This window comes from Phyllostomus discolor, chromosome 13 (genome assembly GCF_004126475.2).
Source record: "Phyllostomus discolor isolate MPI-MPIP mPhyDis1 chromosome 13, mPhyDis1.pri.v3, whole genome shotgun sequence".
NCBI lineage: Eukaryota > Metazoa > Chordata > Mammalia > Chiroptera > Phyllostomidae > Phyllostomus > Phyllostomus discolor.
In genome coordinates, this window is record NC_040915.2 from 27,196,633 (window position 1) to 27,217,930 (window position 21,298).

Below are 21,298 nucleotides of genomic sequence, written 5' to 3' on the forward strand. Positions count from 1 at the left end.
TAACTCCATACAAAACAAAAACAGCAACAAATTAAAAAATGACAAAAAGTGTCTGCTTCAAAAGGAAACAGCTCCCTACCATTGGCCCATCAAAATGATTTTTTATGGTTAGCCTGTTATTTTAAAGTTTTACTTTGGCATAATTTTAGACTTACAGAAAAGTCTCAGCAATGTAAGAAGTCCAAGATATTCTTTACGCAGATTTCTCCAATGTTTACATTTTACTAAATTTGCTTTTTTACTTTTCTCTATTTTTTTTCTGAGCCATTTAGTAGTAAATTACAGACACACCCTAAATACTTCAGCCTGTACTTCCTTAAAACAAGGAATTCTCTTACATAACCACAGAGTATCTTGAATATCTAATTATCTGAATCAGAAAATTAACAGATACAATAACCTCATCTACAGACCTCACAGAGATTCACCAATTACCCAATAACATCCTTATAACAGCAACAAAAATTCCCAGTATGAATTACTGCATTCGGTTGCTACATCTCCAATATGGAATATTCCTGAGTCTTTGTCCTTCATGACATGGACACTGCTGAAGAATACGGGCCAGTTCTTTTGTAGAATATCCTCCATTTGGGTTTGTCTGAAGTTTCCTCAGACTTAAAGTTACACGATTCGGGCCAGAGCACCACAGATGTGGCGCTGAGTTCTCAGAGTATCAAATCTCGCTGCCAACTAGGTCCGCTCCAGGCAGTAACCTCTGACCGTCTGGTGAAGGTGGTGCCGGCTGTCCACCAGAGATCACCAGCCAGGCCCCCACACCTTGTGTAATTCATAACTATCTTTTGGGGAGATCATCTAGATTGTGTTAATATCACATTATCCCTCAAATTTTCATACTCTAGTTATGGCTCACATTGAGGATTCTTTCCAGTATCGTTAAAAAATAAAAACCTTTTCAAATACCCAAGAAGTCGCTTTACTCAAGAAAAATGCATTAAGGCAGTGGAAAGCATTTTGAAAACCAAAAAATTCTATCTGCCTGCTTTATTTACTGCAGTCACCGCTGGGGAAGCTGAAGCAACACTTTAAGCAACTGGTTAGATCTCATACATGGTGCTAAAAAATTCTAATCACTCATTTCTGTAAAATCCTATTATCACCGTTTCATATGTTCTCTTAATACTCCTGATAACCTCTGTTTCAACTTCAGTTTTCTGTCATGCTAACTAATATAAGTTACTTGGTAAATACAATAAATTCACAGGTATTGGTGCGGGGTTTTCCCTCCTGTTTTAAAAAAAAAAGTTTGGTTCTTTTGGGGAGGAGGGAGTATCAGTTACCTCAGACCTTGTTTTGATTATTTCTAGATGACATGTATTATTTTTACTGAGGCTGCCAATTCCATTAAAATCAGTGGGCCCACGATAATATTCAATTAAAGATACGCTGCAAAAACGCATGTGACACCGCAGACAGTCAATAATCCATGAGCCCCCAGGAATCCCGTGTTTTTGTCTGTGGTGACAGAACATCATTTGCTGAAGGCCCAGGGCCTCCGTAATACATCTCTCCACCAAATGCCAAACTGCCACTTCGCCTCCGGCAACACAGTCAACATGGAGACTCCTTCTCGAAATCAAGCAGAGAAAAATGAAAGCATGAGTCTGGATTTGCTCAGAAATAGTTAGGAACTCTGGAAAGAAGTGAAGCATGAAGCTTCTGTGGCTGTCCCTGTCCTTGGGGCCTCAACAGAACAATGTTTTTCTGCACCTGAGCACAGAGAAAGAGGTCTTTGCTGCTTCTGTGACTTCTGAAATAAACAAAATGAGAGAGGGAGCCTTTTCACTTTATGTGTAAAACTAAAACCCTCTGAACAGAGTGAACTGGAACTGCAGCGTAACAGGGTTAGCTATGGAATGGAACTCAAAGACAGATCCACCTTCAACCTCACCAAAAGCAGTTTTTGTTACCAAAAAGGCTTGTTGAAACACACACACACACACACACACACACACAATCAAGTAAAGTTATGGGCCAAGAGTCTAATGAGAGCCAATATAGAAAACCATGATAAATTCATTTTGATGACTATCTCTAAGGCAGGGTGTCAACAATAAGACTTTAAAAAATGCCACCAAATTCACCCACCAGCTTATACACACAACAGACAGCCACACATCAATCAATTCTCTACCATGTACATTTAGTACACACACCAGGACTGGGTGTGGCTTTCAGCCTAAAAGGAAAGGGCTGCTTGAACACCAACTTAGGAAAAAGTTTCTACTTTTCTTCCTAACTTAAGTATATGCCTCTGTGGGGTGTGAGTAAAGTTCACTGAGGCTGGATCAGCTGGGAGATCATGGAAGCATATCAACAGCAGTGACTACTTTAAGTGAAACCATCTTAATAGACAGCTGGTTTAGGACCCAAACAATGGGACACCAAGAAGAAGGCTTATTTTCATCCTCCACAGTAAATCATGCGTCTGCTCCCTGCAAGGAAGGTAGCCTGCTATGGGAGTGACAAAGACAACAATGGTTTAAATAAATCAATGTGTTTATCAGGAGCAAGGATGGGAGGACTGTTACAGAGATGGGCAGGAGGGAAAGAGAAGGCACAGAAAATATGTTATTTAAATAAGTGAACTGATGGTGAAGCGAGTTGAAGTTTTAAGCTAAGAAAAAAAGAGACAGGATCAGGTAGAAAAATAATGTTTACATTCATCCTGCCAATGGCAAATAAATGCATTAAAGTGGCAGGAATGCATGTGTAGGGGAAAAAGGTAGAAGAGTAAACAGAGTTCACTTCAGCTCAACTTTAAAAACCTGGTGAAATTGACAAACAAGTTGTCAAAACTTGACATATTTAGAGATTTATTTTTTGATACACTAACCTCCCTTTTCTTAATGCCCTCCTCTATTAGGCAAAAAGAAAATATGTGATTATTTTTAAACTAACTTTCAAATTGTAGAGGTTTTTTCCAGAATGTTTTATAATTAACAAAAAAATAAGAAAGTAGGAGTCATTAAACTTTTACATCCTTACACAGCAATGCAGAAGGTATACTGTGAGAGAGTAAAATACCACCAATTTCAAATGCCCAATTATAACTTAACCTAACACATCTTTGAAAAGATATAAATCAATCAATAGTGAAAATCCGCCTTGGTTGCCACAATTTTAGGAGGCATCTTGTGAAGTGTGATTCATCCCTGCTTTTCTAAAATAATCACTGGGTTTTAAAAGTTAATTGAAACGTACTGTGGATAAAGACCACACAGTAAAACAAAAAATACACGGTGAACATACACCAGGATCACACTTCAATAGGATGCCAAAGGAAATACAGAGAATTAAGCATGGCTTTGTTTACTTTTCTAATAGTTTTAACTCCTTGTGTTCCAGGCCAAAAGAAAGAAGGTAAGGAGATATTTTGACTTTGGTTTGTCAAAATCCAAAAGAGTTTTAGGAACAAAATGTTTTTATTAACCATTTGTTTACAATCAAACAATAGGAGATTTGTCATCAGTAATTTAGAAAGACAAAAAGAAAGAGGGAAAGAGGGAGGGAAGGAGGGAGGGAGGGAGGGAGGGAGGAAGGAAGGAAGGATGGAAGGAAGGAAGGAAGGGAGGAAGGAAGGAAGGTCTATAACAAAAACTCCTAATTTTCCATTTAAATCAAAAGAGTAAACTTGAAAATATGTTATTCTTTTTTCCACATATAAAATAAAAGGCCAAACAGAACATGCTACCTTATCAGTGCATTTAAAAAAAAATAGTTCATGAATGTGCCTCCTTCAACCAGAAGTAAAGCATCCTCTAAATACAAACTATCCACAAGGCTTTGGTAGCAAATTACCAAGAATTGAAACTAATCAAAAAATAATTAGAACACCTACAATATCAACACACTGTGATTAATCATTTCATCTGACCACCAAGTTCCACTGCTTATCATTTTAAAAAAAAAAAGAAAAAAAGTGTTAGCTAATGTAATCCTAGAAATTTCCAGAAGGTTGAAGAAGCCCTAGATAGAAATTAACCTGCGCCAAAGAAAACACTACAAATCTGACATTTCATAAATAATTGTGTCAAAGGGCAATTCAACATAATAATGGGATAAAATTTTTAAAAAATTATTTTGCTTCAATTAGCCGTCTGGCTACTGTTGACCAAATTACAAAGATGTAATTTCAGCAGCTAAGCAGGCTGTTTTCAGGACTGACTTAGGAAAGTTACAAAGGAATGATATCATATTCAGTATGCTGTTCAGTTACATCACAGCCCTGAATAAAAAGAGAATGTGTACCAAAAGCAGTTAGTTTTAGAATGCATCTTTTATGTCTCCAAGAAATAAAATCCCTTATATTATTCAAACGCCAAGATAAAAACTGAATCATTCTAACAACCCCATATTATATTTCCTTTTCCAGGGGTAATAAAAGATATTTCACTCATATGGTGTAACTACATTTACATCTGTATTAGCAGATTCAACTGGCTCTGTCAACCCAATGGGACAATATTAATAATAACAATAATAATAAAATAATAAAAGCAGCTAATTTATTAAACACTGAATGTGTGCCCATCACTGTTGTAAGCAACACTTCACATGTATGAGTTCATATAATGCTCACAACAGAGCTTGGAGCTAGGTGCTACCATCCTTGCAATTAGTTTGATTCCAAGTGTTTACATATTCTAATTACTCACTAAGACCAAATTATCCTTGCTCAACAACTATATAAACAATTCACCAACATCCACACCCTCCTCTTTCCTGCCTCTCAGCAATGTAAGTAAAGGCCTAGGAACAGTCTATGGGTGTAGTCATACAAGTTCGATAAATGCATCACTGCTAATATGTTCGTTTTTAATGCTGTTCAAACATTCACATGGAAACAGCTCTAGCGTAAATATCCCCGAACAAATGGCTGTATATTATCCAGGAGGGAGCAGTTGGACCGCCAGACTGGGGAAGTACTAGGCCATCTGGCTCCGGCAATCTCTCCAAAACCATCAGCTTTGTTTTCACCCCCAGACTCCAAACAACACATTTTCCACTGTGATGAGTTTACATTTTCCCAAACACAGGTCCTGATCATGCATAAAAATTCCAAACTTCTTCATTCCTCCATGTGCAAGGAAATTTAAATCACCTGCATTTCTGATGTTACCAAAGGAGAGAGAAAGCTGCTGAAATATGGCTCCTGACCATAATCTTGCCCTGTCCTTTTTTTTATTTGTTCGTTTCCCCAAATGCATGAAAGAACCTCTCTGCTGGCCTAGTGAATTCCTTTGGAACTTATTGATATACGAAAAATGTGTTTATCTACCAATGAAGAACCATGAACTGAAAGGGTTGTTAATCAAATCTACAGAGCTGTGGCAGGATGTAATGAAACAATCAATAGGGAAAAATGCACTTGCATCAATAACTTAAAGTACCAGGAACATCAAAACAAATATATAAAGATTAGTTGGGAAGAGAAATATGACAGCATTTATGATCATTGTGCCTCGAAGCTCCCAGTAGGTGAGGACCTTTCAGAGTCCCCTCACCATGCCACCTACCTTCGAATCCTATACACGCAAGGATTATGTGGCTATTATTTCCCCCTTTCCAAACAGGAAAAAAAAAAAAAAAGAAAAGCTTTTGTTTGGGGACAAGGAGTATTCTGTTGATGATAACTTTATGGAATTTGGTACCTTTCTTCAAATTATAAAAATGTTACTTTTTTAAAACAAGATGTTAGGAAAGAAGGTAAGTTAAAGGCTATTTAAAGAGAAATAACTCAGTGAAGCAATCACAGAAGGTAATCATATTTCAAATGCTACATGAAAATCTGAAATGAGGCACAGTAAACCTCAGACCTCCCCCACCAAGTTCATTTGAGCTTCTGCAGTAGATACTGTTTCTGGATGCAACAGCCATGAACTTCTGGATCCTACAGGCCTTTTTGCATGCTCACTAATGGAATACCAAAAACAGCAATGACACAAAAACAACCTATTTTTAGTCCAGCTAAACTTGGTTTTGAACAACCCTTCCCAAAAGCAAGCCTCTTATTTTCTAGTTGGTGGATGAATTTTTCAAATATCATTATATCTTTTGTGATTTATAAGAGACATTGAGGGATGAGGGGACTCACATCCTTACACATTCATTTTTAACGGAGCTTCATCTTTCTGGTCGAGTCCAAAATTAAGAGTCATTACCCAAAATGGTGTAATGAGACACTTTGAAAAGGTGTGAAACATTGTGTCATACCAATACATCTTGGTTGAGTACATTTCTGTTTGACCTCAATGATTCTAACTCCACCCAAGATCAGAAACATTCTATGAAAATATGGAGTACACAGCTAGTTTTGGATTTTGCTTGCCAAAGATTCCCTTTGAGTTTTAACCCCATCTTGTGAGTCAAAGATAGGACATCACATACATAAAGCTGCATCTCTGATCTGAAAAAAAATGTTCCCATAAACAAGCAGCTAAGGAAAGACTCAAACTATAGCTTCATATTCCCCTCAAAATGCATGGTGTTATTAGAACTCATCCCATCACTAAAATTATTCCAGTCTGCATTCTAAGTATCAAAATCCTGAGTCTATCTAGAAGAATTTCATGGGGAGTTGGGGGAGATGTAACCATTTAATTAGTCAGCTTATATCAAGACTTATTTCTGATGAAAGGGGTCACTGCACATTTAACTAAAATCAAAAATTTAAGAACTTTTTAATCAGACTTGGTAGTTAATTATCTTAGAATAATTCAAGCTAAATGAGAATCCACTGTTTCACTCATCAAGGCTAAAATGTAATAATTATGTCACAGCTAAGGAAAGTCATGCTTCTTCAAACTGATGTGCCTTTTAAAGACCATTGTGTTCACTGCGTACACAAGAGGCTACCCTACTTCCCAAACTCTTACAGCACATAATCAACCAACAGGCAACCGGAGAAGGGGCAAGGAATGCCTTTCAAAGTGAAAGCTACACAGAAGGCATTAGACAATTATTCTGAAAGCAAACAGGTATGACTCAAAAAAATCTTTCTTGATATTTTTTAAACTAAATTCAGAGAATTTTTTTAAACCTTTTTTTCAGGTCACTACCCACCAAAATAAAGAACGGCATACATTGATAATCTTAATTTCCAGTGAGATGTCACATGATGGCAAGTGACTTTCTCATGCCTGCTATTATTAAAAATAAACTGTACCTTTCCTGGTCCCCCCCACACACCTACACAACTGACTTCACGATATCAAGAGGTCAAAGAATGCCTTAAGTTGTAGTTTTTCTTCATCACTATGGCTTTGTTAGTAAAATGATATTTGATGTAATACTTTATAAAAATCATAAAAATGCTTTATAAAAATGTAAAAGATCCCTCTCCCACCATATGGAAGTGTGTAAAGTCTATTCAGTTCATAAGGCGAGAAATCAATTTCTGTTGGCGCTTTTTGTGTCGGGGATCTAAAATAAAGTTTTGAGAGGAGTTAATCACGTCAAACGTGTCCTTATTTTGTGCTCTTTACAATTGTTCCTTTCAGAGTGTTGTCTGTAATTTAGTGTGTGAGCAGCCGATGCTGCACAAGCAGACAGGCCTTCTGCACTAGTCTGTGGGGATGTCTTATCTTCCAAAAAGTAAATTCTAATAAATACCTATGGAATATGTATTAGAGGCCATGATTCCCCTTCCCTCTCCCCCTCCCTTCTTTTCTCTGCTGTGATGAGAATGGCAGGAAAGGGTCTCCAGGGTATCAAAGACAATTTTTAAAAACAAAACTCCACTTAAGACATTTTTGTTTTGATATCGTAAAAAAAAAGTTACTGAAATCAAGCTTTTGTGTTTCTGCTTAGCAAGAAAAAATTGTTTCAACAAAATACAACATGTCCAATTGAAAGAGAATTAGCGTATACAATAATCAAAACCAATAAAAAAAAGTAAGACCAAAACTAAAAGTATAAATGTGGATTTACCCTGAACAATCAACTAAGAAATAAACAGACCTTCAAGAAAGTCAGATTTTTGGGCAAATACCTGAAATAGATTTCAATAAATACTTATTTTAAAAATACACTTTTTACCCTCATTTTTCTACTTGGTTCACAATGAACTATGAGAGTAATAGTCAAAATTATCTATTATTAAAATTTTTCTTGCTGACTTTAAAACGTCTAACAGCTTAATGATATGCATTTTGAACATGTTTAAGCCACAGCTTACCAAAAACAAATTTTAAATGTGTGTATTCCTTAATCTAAAGCCTTCCAAACCAGCATCAATGAAAGATCACCTCCCTTATTTTAAAAGAAAAATGTTTAAATCGCAATCAAGCAAATAAGTTTTAACCCTCTTACTAAACTGGTAGTTGGTATACAATGCATAACTTTTCTTTGTTCTGATTCCTTTCCCCCCATCCAATAAAGCTGTCTTCTTTTTTCTAAGTCCTCCAACTACCTAACCAGCTACTTAATTCTGAAACTAAACTTTTTTCTTAAAATTAAAAAGAAAAAAAAATGCTCTTGTGCCTCATTAAAATGTCAGGCCTCTTTTCTGACTGGGCTCATAATTGTATCTTTTAAGCCATAACTCAAACTTAATGTATACTGCCTGACTCTCGCGTGTTGGGGAGCTTAAGAAAAATGCCGTCTATGTACCTTTAAGACCACAAGCTCACTCATGCTGCCTGGCTTCTTGCCAAACTTGGAGGCAAAAGCAGGAAGATTTTTGCAAAATATCCTCTAACAATTGTGGCTCCCTCTTCCAACACGACCACTGCCACTACCACCTCCTTTTGCAACATCTGTGAAGTGGCTCATCAGAGCTCTCAGCCCCTCTCACCATCCCTGTAGAAACTGCCTCTGCCCTCATCCACTCCCTCTCCCCTCCGCCTCCCGAGGGAGGCCCAGGTGGTTTGAGTTTCACAAGTTCCTCCCACTCCACACTAGGGTCCCTGGGCACCTTCTGTGCCCCCTGAGGCTTCCCGGCCGGGTCAAAGAAAGTTGAGACCACATAATCCCTACTCAGCACCCTGTAGTCTTAACGCACAAGGTACGAGTTTCCCTCAGAAAGAGCCGTCGAGCCATTTGCGGCGGGCTCAAGTGCATGTATGAATGAGTGCTTACAAACCTGCCCTATGGGCCGCGGTCGGCAGTAGGCCCTGGTGTTTAGAGTTCGAGTCCTAGCCCCCTGCTATGGAGTAGCCTCCTTCTAGACTCCCCTACATTTTGCCTCCCTAGAGTACCCCTGCGGCGCGAAATGAAGAAACTTACTTGTTTTGTCATGGAGTCGATGAGGCGCACGTAGAAATCCTGTTCCGTCCTTATCCCTGGGGGAGCGAGGGAGGGAATAGGGGAACGAAGGAGAATTAAGTGAGAGGGGATCTGCGCGAAAACAAACAAACAAAGAATGGGGCTCCAAGGCTCAGGGAACTCCAACGGTCCCAGAGGAGCACGGACAGGACCCCCGCCCCTTCCCCAGTATGCAGACAAGGGCCTCTGGCCTAGCCCTGGCGCCCCGGCGCGCCAGCCCCCCAAGCACTGCAGCGGGGAATGGGGCTGAAGCCCCACCTGGCTCCCCTCCCTTCCCACGGAGGAAGCCCCTCTGCACGCTCTCCGGGAGCCTTTCACGGACAGGATCTCTCTACCCCCCTGAGCCCAAGAGACTTTGGGCCTGGAGACCGGGCTAAGCCGAGGGAATGGGCCTGACAAGGCGGAGGAGGGGAAAGCGGCCCAACAAGAGCAGATGAACCACACCTGGCCCCAGGTAAGCACAGGCCCAACACGGGCCAGTCAAGGGCTCCTCAGGTGAAACCGCCTCAGGCGAAACTCAGGCGAGGCCAGTATATACCGAGGATGGTGGGCAACAACTGAGTTTTGCTGGGGCTCTCGTCCACCTGGAGCTCTCCGCGCCCCCTGCCCTCACCCGGAGCCGCGGGGTGCTGGCGCGGACCGACGGGAACCTCACCATTGCTGTAGAGGAGCTGCAGCCGGTAGTGAATCCCGTTATTGGTCTTTTCGCTGTTGGCTTCCTGGGTTGCATCAGGACGCAAAGACACAAGAGACGCAGGAGAGAGGTCGGCGTGAGCTCGTAGACCGACTTCGAAGCAACTTTCCCATCCGGGCCCCTAGCCGGGGAGCCAGACAGGCCCGAGAGCGGCAGAAATTGCGGCCAACTGTGATCCCTCTGCCGCCCCCCCAAACAACCCGACCCTTACTGCTCCCTCTTCCCTTCCAGAAAATTCCGTGGGACGCGTACAGGCGATCCCCATCCCCTGGGGGCTCGGGCCTGGGCCAGCAGAGGCAGGAGCTGCGCTTGGTCGCGCGGTGGAGGGCGGGTTCATCCTGGGTGCCCTTGACTCTGGAGTGCGAAGCCCCTCTCGACTCTCTCCAGCTCTGCGGGCCCCGTGCAAACTTTTTTGGAGCAGAACCTCATGGACAAGGAGCCGGGGTTCGCCCAGGACGGGAAGTGTCTTAGGGGACCCCGCGCAGGAATGTGTTATGCATGCTTTGCACTGGCGGAGAAGCGCGCCTCCCGAAGCGCCTGGGCCTGCTCCCCTGCCGGGGGACATGGGGCAGTAGCGCTGTGCCCACTTACTTTTTCCTTCTCCACGAACCCCACAAAGGCTGTCCTCTCGATCTCCACGGGCTGGCCCTGTCTGTCGTAGAGGGCCAGGACGAAGTGGAAGAAGTTGGATTTCCTCAGATTGGAAGGCGGTTGCTTCTCAAAGTGAGCCCGGGCCAGACCCACCCCGCTGCGGCCAAAGACGCAGAGTTAGACGGCTTAGCCAGACACGGACTCGCGACCCCTTGTCACCCCGTACGCACGCGCCTCTTCCATGCCCCCCCCAACGCCCAGTGGGCGCCCCCACGCCGTCTCCGGCGCCCTGGGCCCACCGGGCGACGGAATGTGCGTGTTGTCGCGCGTCCCGTCCTCCACGCGGAGCACAGGGCGCGCCCCCCGAACTCGCAGAAGCGCTGTGAAAGTTCTGTTTGGGTGTTGCGCAGGAGGTAAAATGCGGTAAGCATTTACTCCGACCTGACGCGCGCTACGTGGGGAGAAAGGAAAGTGGCCCTGGAGGAGGTGAACCCGCGTTCGCTGAATAAAGCGCTTCATTGACAACTTAGAGGTAGGGGGCATGGGAATTTGGTACCCGCTACCCCCTTGAATCTTCCGCCTCAGCTCTGTGGGCTGGTGAGAAGAGATGGGGAACATGCTCAGCTTCTTGCTGCTGCAACCATCCTCCAGGAAACCTCATGAGCCCCTGCCAGCCGCGGGTGCCCAGCCTCAGAAAGCCACATTCTCCAACACCTCCCCCCACCCCACCCAACAAAGCATGTAGAGAAAAGGGATCTAAGGGTGGAACTCAGAGCTGTCAGGGGTGGTCGCTGTGGGAAAGGGAACTGAGGTGTTTTGTTTTGCTTTTTTAAAGATCTGTCCTGACAAACTTTCGCTGTTCTGCAGAAATCTTCACACTCATTCCGAAATCGTAGGGACCAAGACTGCGGGCTGAGCGCTCCCACCCGGGGCTAGAGGCTGGGCCGCCAGGGGCACAGGGCGGCGGTCCCTGACAGCCCGACCTGCCCAACTCAGGCGCACGCACTCACACGCACGTGTCCCACACATACACGCACACTTTCACTTCAAGCCCAGTTACCCAACTCACTCTCACTACCTACCACCCCCATCTTTATACTCAGTGGGGATGGAAACAGTGTTAGGGACACTTGTCCGCAGCCCAGAGAAAATGAGGATGATGTAATTAGTCGTCTTCCTTCTTCCCCTTCCGCCCTCTCTGAGTCCGATAAGGCCTGGGGCCGCCAAATCTCCCACTCCCCCAAGCCCAGCTGGTGACCTGGGTGTGGGGGGGGAGCGCGGGGGAGGCCATTTCTCACTCGGGACCTGGAGTCCCCAGAAAAAGTGGTGAGGGTATCCCGGAAAGTTCCCCTGGTCAATCTCCAAGGGCAGTGCCTGCAAGCAAGAGTCTAGCATCCCAGAAGCTGGCAGTGGGAGAGGGGCTAGAAGGGGACGGTGGAGGCAGAGAGTGAGGAAGACTTTTAGGAGATGTCAAAATTAAAGTTGGAGTTGCTGTTCTTCGAGGTGGACCAAAAAAAAAAAAAAACTGAAAGCTAAGAGAGAGAGAGAGAGAGAGGGAGAACAAGATAGGGGAAATAACAGAAGATACTAGGGTGCAATGAAGAGAGAAAAGAGGAGGAAAATGGGGCAAAGGAAGGAGAAAGAAGAGGGAGGAGTGAAGAAAGAAGAGGAAGGAAAGAATGAAGAAAGGGAAGGCGGAAGAGAGAGAAGGAAGGGAAAAGAGAAAAGGAAAAGAAAGAAGGGAGAAAGGAAGGAATGAAGGAAGAAAAGGAGGGAAGAGAGGAAGGGAGGAAAGGAATGAAGAGAAAGTTTTAGAAGAAGGAAAGAAAGAAAAAAGGAAGAGGAAGGAAAGGAACGAAGGAAAGAAAGGAAGGAGAAAGAAAAGAAAGGCAGGAAGAAGAAAAGAAAGGCAGGAAGAATTAAAGAAAGAAAAGAAGAGAAAAGAGAAAAGAAAAGAGGAAGGAAGGAAGGGAAAGAGGCAGCCAGAAAAGAAAGAGCAGTCATAAAAACAGATATCTAACATCATGCTGGTGAGACGCCTTTCGCCTCTTCTGGCTTAAAACAAAATGAAAACAGTCAAACACCAGGCAGAGGAGAGTGCCGGCGAAGCGTGGGCTCCTCGCCTGGAGCTCCCGGCCCTCCGGCCGCAGGCGACTATGGCAGTGCAGCCAGGGAGCGCGGAGCCCCGGAGGCGAGCAGAGCGGAGTGGCGGACAGATGAGCGCAGCCAGGCCCCGCGGCGCCGCCGCCGCCGCCGCCGCCGCCGCCACCACCGCCTCCCGGCTCCTCTGCCGGCGACTCGCCTCCCCGGCCGCGGTCCCCGAGCGGTACCCACCTCTGCGCCGCCGTGTTGGCGTCCAGCACCCCGGCGCCCTGCATCCACGTCCGCACCGCGTTCATGCCGCTGCCCAGCGGCTCTTCCTTCATGCTGCTTCCACTCCGTTGGATGCTTTCCTGAATCCCAAACATGAAAACAACCTTTTCTTGTGGAAAATCTCCTCCCCCTTGAAAATATTTAAAAAAAAAAAAAAAGGGAAAGAAAAACGCCAGCCAGAGATTTTTTTTTGAGACGATGAACTCGCGCTGGAAGATCAAGGCGGGCTAGAAAGCAAATTTAAAAAAAAAAAAATGTAAACCGTCGCTCAAAACTGAGCGATTACCCGAAAAAAAGACAGAGAAAAAAGAAGGGAAAATCCAACGAAAAGACCAAAATAAAAAAAATGAGATGTATGCTTGGCTGTTGGGGGTTGTTTGGTTGGTTAATTTTTGGTTTGGGTGTTTTTTTTTTTCGCTGTTTTTTTTTTTGCTTTTTTTTTTTTTTTTTTTTGTAATGATCACAGGCCGGTGGAGGGCAGGAGGGGCTGGAGTTTCCTTTTGCAGAGGTACCCTTCACTTGAAGAAGCAGGAAGAAAAAAAAAGCCCTGATGGCAATTTAAGAAACAATAGACTCAACTCGCGCTGCAGGCTTTGCTACTTCAAGTGTCATTTTCCACAACCAGGCAAGTTTTTTTCCTCTCTTTTTTTTTCCTCCTTCTCTCCCAACCAAAGATGTTTCTTTCCTTCAGTGCGTGTAGATGAGGAGGACGCTGGTTGCCGTAGACAGATACACCAGAGAGGGAGATTGGGGTGGGGGGAAGGGGGGAGAGAGAGGGAGAGAGGAAGGGGGGGAGGGAGAGAGAGAGAAAGAGAGAAGGAGAGGAGAGGGAGAAAGAGAGGGGTGGACCCTGCTGGATGGAAATTCTGTTTTCTCCTTGCTAAAATAGAAGTGATTTGCAGGCTTTCCCTATGGAATCCAGTTTGACTCTCCCCAGAGCTAAACACAGGCACACTAACCCCAAAGGGAGGAGGCGGGACCCGCTCCTCACAGACCCGCCCCCTCATTTGCATAACGTCATTCTTCCGCCTCGCTGCAGCCAATCGCAGCTCAGGAGCCTACTGGCTCGCATTGCAGGGCCACGCTCCCTCATTAACATCCCTCTCCCGGCGGCTCCCGGGAGCCGGCCAAAGTTCCTCGTAAAGTGGCGAGCAAAGGATCGCTGGGCTCCTGCGTTCAGCTGGGGAGCAGCGGGGCTGAGCAGGGCAGAGCCGGGCTGGAGAAGGGGGACAGAAGGAAAGGGAGGGAGATATTCTTCTTAAGGATTTGAGCTAGGATCCGCATCCTGGCCGTTGCGGTCTGTTTAGCATCCTCGCTGCACCCTGAGCGCGCTGGAGGCGCACAGGCTTCCCCTTCCCAAGGCGGATGCCGCGTCCTGCTCCGCTGCTCTGGGACGTCGGGGGCAAAAGTGAAGGAGACGGGAGACCCCGGGCAGAAAAAGCAGGATGCGCGTCCCAGGTGCCCACCTCTTCGCTTTGAGGAAGGGGTGGTGGGGTGGAAAATGGGTGCTGGAGGCTGGGGCTGGGAGGTCGCGGAGGGCACCGCCTTCACGCTGGGAGGGGAGTGGGGGACCTGGGCTCTGCCCCTAGTCTGGCCTCTGAAACTCTCCGACTTGGACCCTAGCCCTGAGGCCGCAGGCGTTAGAGGCACTGTCCTCAAATGCTCAGTTCTCTCCAGTAATCCGAGGATATGTAAACGGTGGAACGAATGTTCTCTCTTGGAGCTGTGTCCCGATGCGTTTTAAAATCGACTCAGATTCGATCCCCAGCCCTTGAACCCCGCCCCAAAGTAGCCTTCCTTAGAGTAACTACCGAAGCAACAACGCCGCTTTTGGTTAGTCGTTTATTTGGTGTAGGGTTTCTCTCATCCTCCTTCTTTTTGTTAAAATGGAGTGGGGGGGGGGAGGTGAGTTTGAAGAAACCCTCCCCAACTTCAGCCCCTGTCGTGTGTCAAGACAGAGAGGGAGGAAAGAAGGAAGGGAAGAAGAAATGGTCTCCTACCTCAGACCTTTGGCATTATATGCTTGTGGCTGGCAAAGGAAATAACTAGATGTTTCTAGGTAATGTGCCCCATCATTTTTTAGCAGGTTGTAACCTCTAATAAGCACATGGTGAACTTCTGTTTCATTGCCCTCAAAGGAACTCCCTGGCTGCAGCCAAATCTGCTAAGGACTCCTTCGGGGAAATTCTTTGCCAGAAATCCAGGTCCCCGTTCTGCTGGCCTGGCTTGGCCCTTTGATTTAGGAAGCTCATGGGGTCAGGGATGGAAAAGTACACATGCCCATGTTGAATGGAATGGAGACAGGCAGGAGTTACACTTTGTACTCTTGGCAGGGCTGGAAAGTGGGAGCCACTTCCTGATTCCCAACCTAGATGATATTCCAGGCCTGTGGGTACATGGCCACTGTCTCCATACACTGTTTTATCTCTTACTCACAAAGCCTCCCAGCTCTCATATCATTTACTCTGAACCACTAACATGCTAATCACTTTCTCTCCCTGGTACCATAACAATGCCATCCTTTCCAAGACACTCCTGAAGAGATTTACCTGATCCATCATGATGCCCACAGCATCTACCAGAGTTCCTGGGACACACTAGGTGCTCAAGAAGGATGTGTTGGTGCAGAGAATTGAAGGATTATAGGTTTGTGGGGAGGGGAAAGAGGAAGCTGGACCTTCTGCATCTCTATAGAATTTAAATGCACAATTGAAACTGGGACTACTGAAAACTTCCCAAAACAATAGGCTTACCCTCAAGGCCCAGAGATCCCCAGCAAGCCAATCTCTGCCCCTGCGTTCTCTGAGGGGATCCTTCAAGGGAAAGGGACCAGGAAGCAGAGGCCTCTGTCCTATGATTGAGTTCCAGATAACCCTGGCATAAGATCCAGCCCCCCGCCCCTCCTTAATTGCATGAGTCTCTATTTCACTCTGCAGTAAACAGTATTCAGGACTCCAAGTGGGGTCTAGTGAGGCACATACCCCAGTGACAGGGAATACACAATGGGAGAGAAGATCACTGCCGAAGGGAGGTGGCAAAGGTGCTAGAGAAAGGAGAGATCCAGTCACTCTGAGGACTGGGATCATCAGTGTGAGGCACAAGAGATGGATTTCTAGGGGAGGAAGGGTCAAGGAGAATATAGTGGCACTCCACAAATAATGTATTGTTAAGGGGTCTGAAGCTGCCTGATTCAAAAGAGAAATTGGTCCAGAGAAAGAAGCTTTCAGCAGCCCAGTTCCTGCCCCAGAGCCAGTCATCTCCAAGAACTAAGTAAGAGGGAGCAATCTCCACCTTTGCCAGGCCATAGAAGGAGGGAAAAGAAAAGGGGGCAAGAATCTTTTGCTAAGATGAATGCCCTTTGACTGTGTGCAGGCAGCAGATACCTCACCTGGGGTGGCAGGTGTACTTTATTTTAATGAGGCAGAGTGTATCCATAGCTTTCCTTCTGCTGTCCTTGCGTTTTCAACCTGGCTTTCTTGCCCAGTAAGAAACGCTTAAGTAAGAAGGAGACTAAAGAGAAGGTAGAAAAGAAACAGAGAGGGATGACACCCAGGCCAGCAGAGCACTAGCTTTTGGTGAATTTCCTCTAGTGAATATTGAAGTTACGACTCCAATCTTAAACTTGGAAAAATCTCTTCAGCACCTGCCAATCCCTGATGTAAGGTTAGCACCACCTCCAGAAGGCACAGCGGGGGGGGGGGGGGAAAAAGTATGTACTGACACTAGTTTCATCCTTTTTACATTATATCCCACCTCTGGTGAAGAGAGATGTGATGCACAGCTTTGCCCAGGCTGCTATATGTACAACATGACTTTAGGGTAGTTTATAACAGTAATCCCCAACCCCATTCATCAGCCTAGTCACACGGGAGAGTGGGATAGACTTGCAGGTTTTCAGGCCTTACACAGCAAAATGGGTTTATATATGGAAGGAGCAATTGGAAAGGCCTGACGTGTCCCCCTAGAGTTAAGTCTCCAGCTGAGCTCAGAGTTTCTTCCAGTGGAAGTGAGCCTGCCCCAGCCCCTCCCTCTCAATTGTTCCAAACACCGGTTAGGGATGCCCAGCCCTCAGGGTCTCCCTGACTGGCGGAAGCTCAGGCCCAGGAAGTAAGCCACTAACGAACTTAGAAACCTCCTCCTTCTTGGCTATCCCATCCTTCTTAAGGCACAGGGAAATCAAGTCCCTTTCCTGAAGGGCACCAGGCCACGCGGAAACTTCCCGGGGTGGGTGCCGGTGGAAAATACACCAGCCCTCCAAAATAGCAGAGGCAAGGTAAAATACAGCCGGACTAGGACTGGCAGGGAGGTCCCGGAGAAAGAGTGATCTTCTCTGCTCGTCTGCCCCCAGGAGGCCAGACTCGAGAGCTCCTAGAGAATTCCCTCCATCTCCGTTTCCCTTAGGAAGTCGCGTCCCCGGAAGGGGCCACCTATCCCGGGAAAGGTCCTCTTCCGTTTGCCGCTAGCCAGAGGCCGCCGAGAGTGAGACCGGAGGAAAGGCGCCTGCTTCAGTGCTGAGAAGAACGCAAAGGGAAAGATGGGGACCAGGAAGGCCAAAGGCGCCAAGTCCCTCTGCACGCCGCCCGCGCCGAAGGCGTCGACTGGCAGCGTGGAGTGGCGGCCGCGGCTGGGCACAGGCCAGGGCGCTGCCCGCAGGAGGAGAGGGTTGGGGGTCGGAAGCAGCAGCGGGGAAGCCTTGGGAAAGTGAGGACTTGAATGCAGCACAGCTCCACAGGGTCCCCTGAGCGGTACCCAGATGCCGCAGGGCTGGCGGAGCAACAGAGTCCTGTGGCCCGCGGGCGAAATCCTGCCCCTGCCCAGCCCCCCCACCCCACCCCAAGGTCTCTCTTCCCGCCGCCTTCTGGGAACTCGTAGGAGTCCCAGGACAAGGTTGCACGGGAAATCTGTCTCTTCCTCCTCCGTGCTCTCAGCCATCTCTGGCAAGTGGCAAAAAAAAAAAAAAAAAAAGGAAGCATTTCCCCGACCTGATCCCAGTTTTCGACCCCCGTCACCCAGCGCTGCGGAGAAGTTTCCCTTTGCTCGCCCTGTGTGACTGACACTTCCAGCCCCTGGGAGCGCACCTCGCCCTGTAGTGCAGACAGGGAAACCGAGGCCCAGGAAGTGACCAGGATACCCACAGGCGGCTAAGACATAGAGAGCAGGCATACAACACCGTGGGGATCAGTCTGGGGCTTAGGAGCCCCTAAATCTGCCTAGGACGAGGGCTTGGGGCACGGTTCGAACACACCTTTCCCGGAGCGAGCCTGACGACTCTCTCGGGTTTCCCCTGGGCGGTCCCCAGATAATAATAGATCTCACTTGTTGAAGGCTTTACGGGCATAAACTCACTGAATTCCGACAACAGACCAAGAAGGCAGGTAAGATCACTCCTCCCGTTTTACAGGTGAGGAAGCTGACGCCCTATGGTTGAAATGAATCAACCTGTTTAAGACCACACTGCTAATAAAGTCGCCGCGCCAAAATCACTCCAGAGCCTGTGCCCTTAACCTTGGCTCCGAACCACTCGATCAGCGGTTGCGCCCTTTTCCCGAATTCGCTTGGTGCTTGCCCCCCAACATTCATAGATCCCTTTAGCTCACAAGCCCCTGGGTATCCCGATGACAAAGGAGCTTGAGGGCAAGTTGCCTCCTGAGGGCAGGCAGCAGATGGGAGAGGAGAGGGGAAAGGGTCGTGCAAAATCCTAATTAGAGGGCTGGATGCGCATCCTTGAGATCCGGTGTAGACGCATGACCCTTCTGGCCTCCTGGGATAGGCTGCACCAGGGTCGCGTCAGCTCCAGCCCTGGCTCTGCCACATTTTGCTACGTGAACTCCAGCCATCCGCTTCTTCCACCGCTTGCTGAGGTCCCAGAGCTCCAGGCGCAGGCAAAGTCGCCTGGTTGAAACAGACTAAACACAAAGACTTTGCGGGGATGCCTGCGACGCCCATCAGAGGGCAGAAATCTGGACATCTGCGGAGGAGCTTTAATGGAGGAAGACCATATACCCTTGGCATTACCATAAATAGCTAAAAGCTAAAGTTATTCTGAGCGGAGAGAAGAATACAGTTAGGACACGGCGGAAAAGTATCTCCTAATCAACGGGTGTCGCAGGGCGCGACCGTACCTCACCCTAGCCCTTCCCCACCGCCCTCCAAACCGCACGATTGGAAAAGAATCAGGAAAGGGCCCTAGCTCTCCCCCTTGGCTGAAGGAGGCTCCAGGGTGGGAGAAGGGAGCTACAGGCTGTTTGTAAGTTAGCATCCCTTCAGCAAGGCAAACCCGTATGCAAGAACCTGAGGCCAGCGAAGATTTGGAGGAGGAGGCCTGTTTGCTTGTGGGGAAGTGGGAGAACAGAGGTGCAGTTTAACACAGAAGCTTGAGTTGCCCAGGTTACAGTTCACTGGGTATTTACACACGGCTCACCGCTGGAAGGTCTTTGTCAGCTACCGAGATGCGTGTGATGTGAGTGTGCATCTATTCCTGTGTGATAGAAGAGTGGCTGCATATTTGTGCGCCCATGCAGTTGGAGCCCGTGCCCGTGACAGCAAGCGCTTGGGTGCACGTGTGGGCATGTGCTTGAGGATTGTTGCACACTGGCGTGAGTACATGTGTGTGTAATGTGTCCGTGTCACGCATCTTGTTTATGTGAGTGGGCGTGCATGTGCAGAAATACGTGTGTGTGCGAGAGTATTTTACACTAGTGGGTGGGCCTCCACTCACACGTGAATCGTGTGTGTCCGTATGTGCAAGTGAAATGCAGCAAGGAAGTCCCTAAAATCTCGGCTTGGGTCAAAAGCTAGGTGCAGGTAGAGCGCAGACTTATCGCCCCAGGGCCGGCGTCAAAACTTGCTCCTTCCGCCTACAGGGAGCAGGGACCGCCTGCGGGGCGTGGGGCTCGCTCGGCCGCAGCAGGTTAGCTGTCATCCCGGCTCAGGTCAGGCGAAGGGGGTTCCCACCGGGGCGCCACAGATGACCGAGATGAGGCTCGCAATGATCCCTGCTGGACAGTTCCGCGCCCTTAATTGTTCCTTGCGGACAGTTTCTGATATATTGATGCCGTGTGTCCTAAAGGAGACCACTTCCGGGTTATTTGCTTAGGCATTTATTATCTTTATCACTGTCATTATTTGACGGCTGTATGAAAACGGTGCCAAACCCACCGACACAGCCTCCCTCTGCCTGCTGAAAGCCACCCTGGGCGTGAGACTCGCGGGTGCGCGAATCTTCTCCTTTCGTGGAGCCACAGCGCCACCTTGCGATACCCCAGCGTCCCACTTTGCAGGAGCCTCCAGACTCCCCGAACACGCCTGGCCCCCTACCTTGGTTCACGGGACTGGAATGGCTACACCCGTTTCCACTCGGAGAAGCTCCGCTCCCTCCCCTTACAGTCACCGCCTCAAAGTGAACCTCTTTTGTGAAACTTCTACAAACTCCTTCTAGGCATCATTAGTGCCTTCCCTGATTTCCCTAGTATTCATATTACACTGGACAGGAAATATGATTTAAATGCCTCTCTCCCCTCCCCAGTCGGGAATTCCCAACAATGACTATTGTTGTTTGGGCATAATCACAATTATATGATTGTCATATAGTAATAACAATACAAATAATAATAAAACCTAGTGTGTATTGAGTACATACTATAGAGCATCTTATGCAATGTGCCCTACTAAGCACTTTCCTTTCATTATCTCATTTAATTTTCCCAGGAAAAAATATATATAATAATTTCCCAGGCTGCAGTCGAGGCTAGAGGGTTCCTGTGCAAGGTCACATTGTAGAGCCCAACCCACATCTGTATGTCTGATGCCACGGCCCACTTCTCTAAAGTTCTAGGCCTTGCAGACTTACTCAGCTCTGTATCCACAGGCTATAAGACAGGACCAGGCTGAGTGACCACCTGTATACTTATGAATAAATGAACCACTGCCAATTTAAATTCTTTCTTTCCTGACAGAATTGGGCTAGAAAACTGCTCCAGTTATCAGATACCTTGATTGAAAGGTTACCACAAAGATTTATCCCCAAAGAGTATATTCCATTACCAACCAGCTGGGTGACCTTGGTCCAGTCACTTCATCCTCAATTTCCTCATGTGTGAAAGTAGGTTTGCCATGAGAATTAAGAGAGGAAAAAATTGTGAAGTACTTGATACAGCCCCGCTTACAGTGGCCCATACTCAATAAAAGTTTACTGTGATATAATTATTCATGATAGTTTTAACAACTAAAGCACAAAACACGAAACCGACTTACCCGTTCTCACACAGAACTTACTGTGACCTCTGTACAAAATGATCTCACTGTTATAACTTCATTTTCATCTTGGACATAAAATGTGTCATTAAATATATT

The 21,298-nt window shown here is 46.8% G+C and overlaps 1 protein-coding gene and 1 long non-coding RNA gene across 9 annotated transcripts in view; one reads left to right on the forward strand and one right to left on the reverse strand.

Moving 5' to 3' along the window:
- The window catches only part of EBF1 (EBF transcription factor 1), a 378,944-nt gene extending 365,196 nt beyond the window's left edge, over positions 1–13,748 (reverse strand). For all 8 annotated transcript variants that reach the window (XM_028527296.2, XM_028527294.2, XM_028527295.2 and 5 more), the window contains exons 1-4: positions 12,908–13,748; positions 10,574–10,730; positions 9,944–10,007; positions 9,250–9,305 (exon numbers count right to left, since the gene is read on the reverse strand). In XM_028527296.2, the coding sequence (XP_028383097.1) occupies positions 9,250–9,305; positions 9,944–10,007; positions 10,574–10,730; positions 12,908–13,041 (411 nt within the window). In that variant the 5' untranslated portion in view covers positions 13,042–13,748. The remainder of the gene's footprint in view (positions 1–9,249; positions 9,306–9,943; positions 10,008–10,573; positions 10,731–12,907) is intronic.
- Positions 13,749–13,948: 200 nt separating this feature from the next.
- LOC118497990 lies at positions 13,949–21,069 on the forward strand. Its single transcript, XR_004900518.1, has 2 exons — positions 13,949–14,404; positions 17,348–21,069. It is a non-coding gene; the product is annotated as an uncharacterized LOC118497990 (long non-coding RNA).
- Positions 21,070–21,298: the final 229 nt, after the last annotated feature.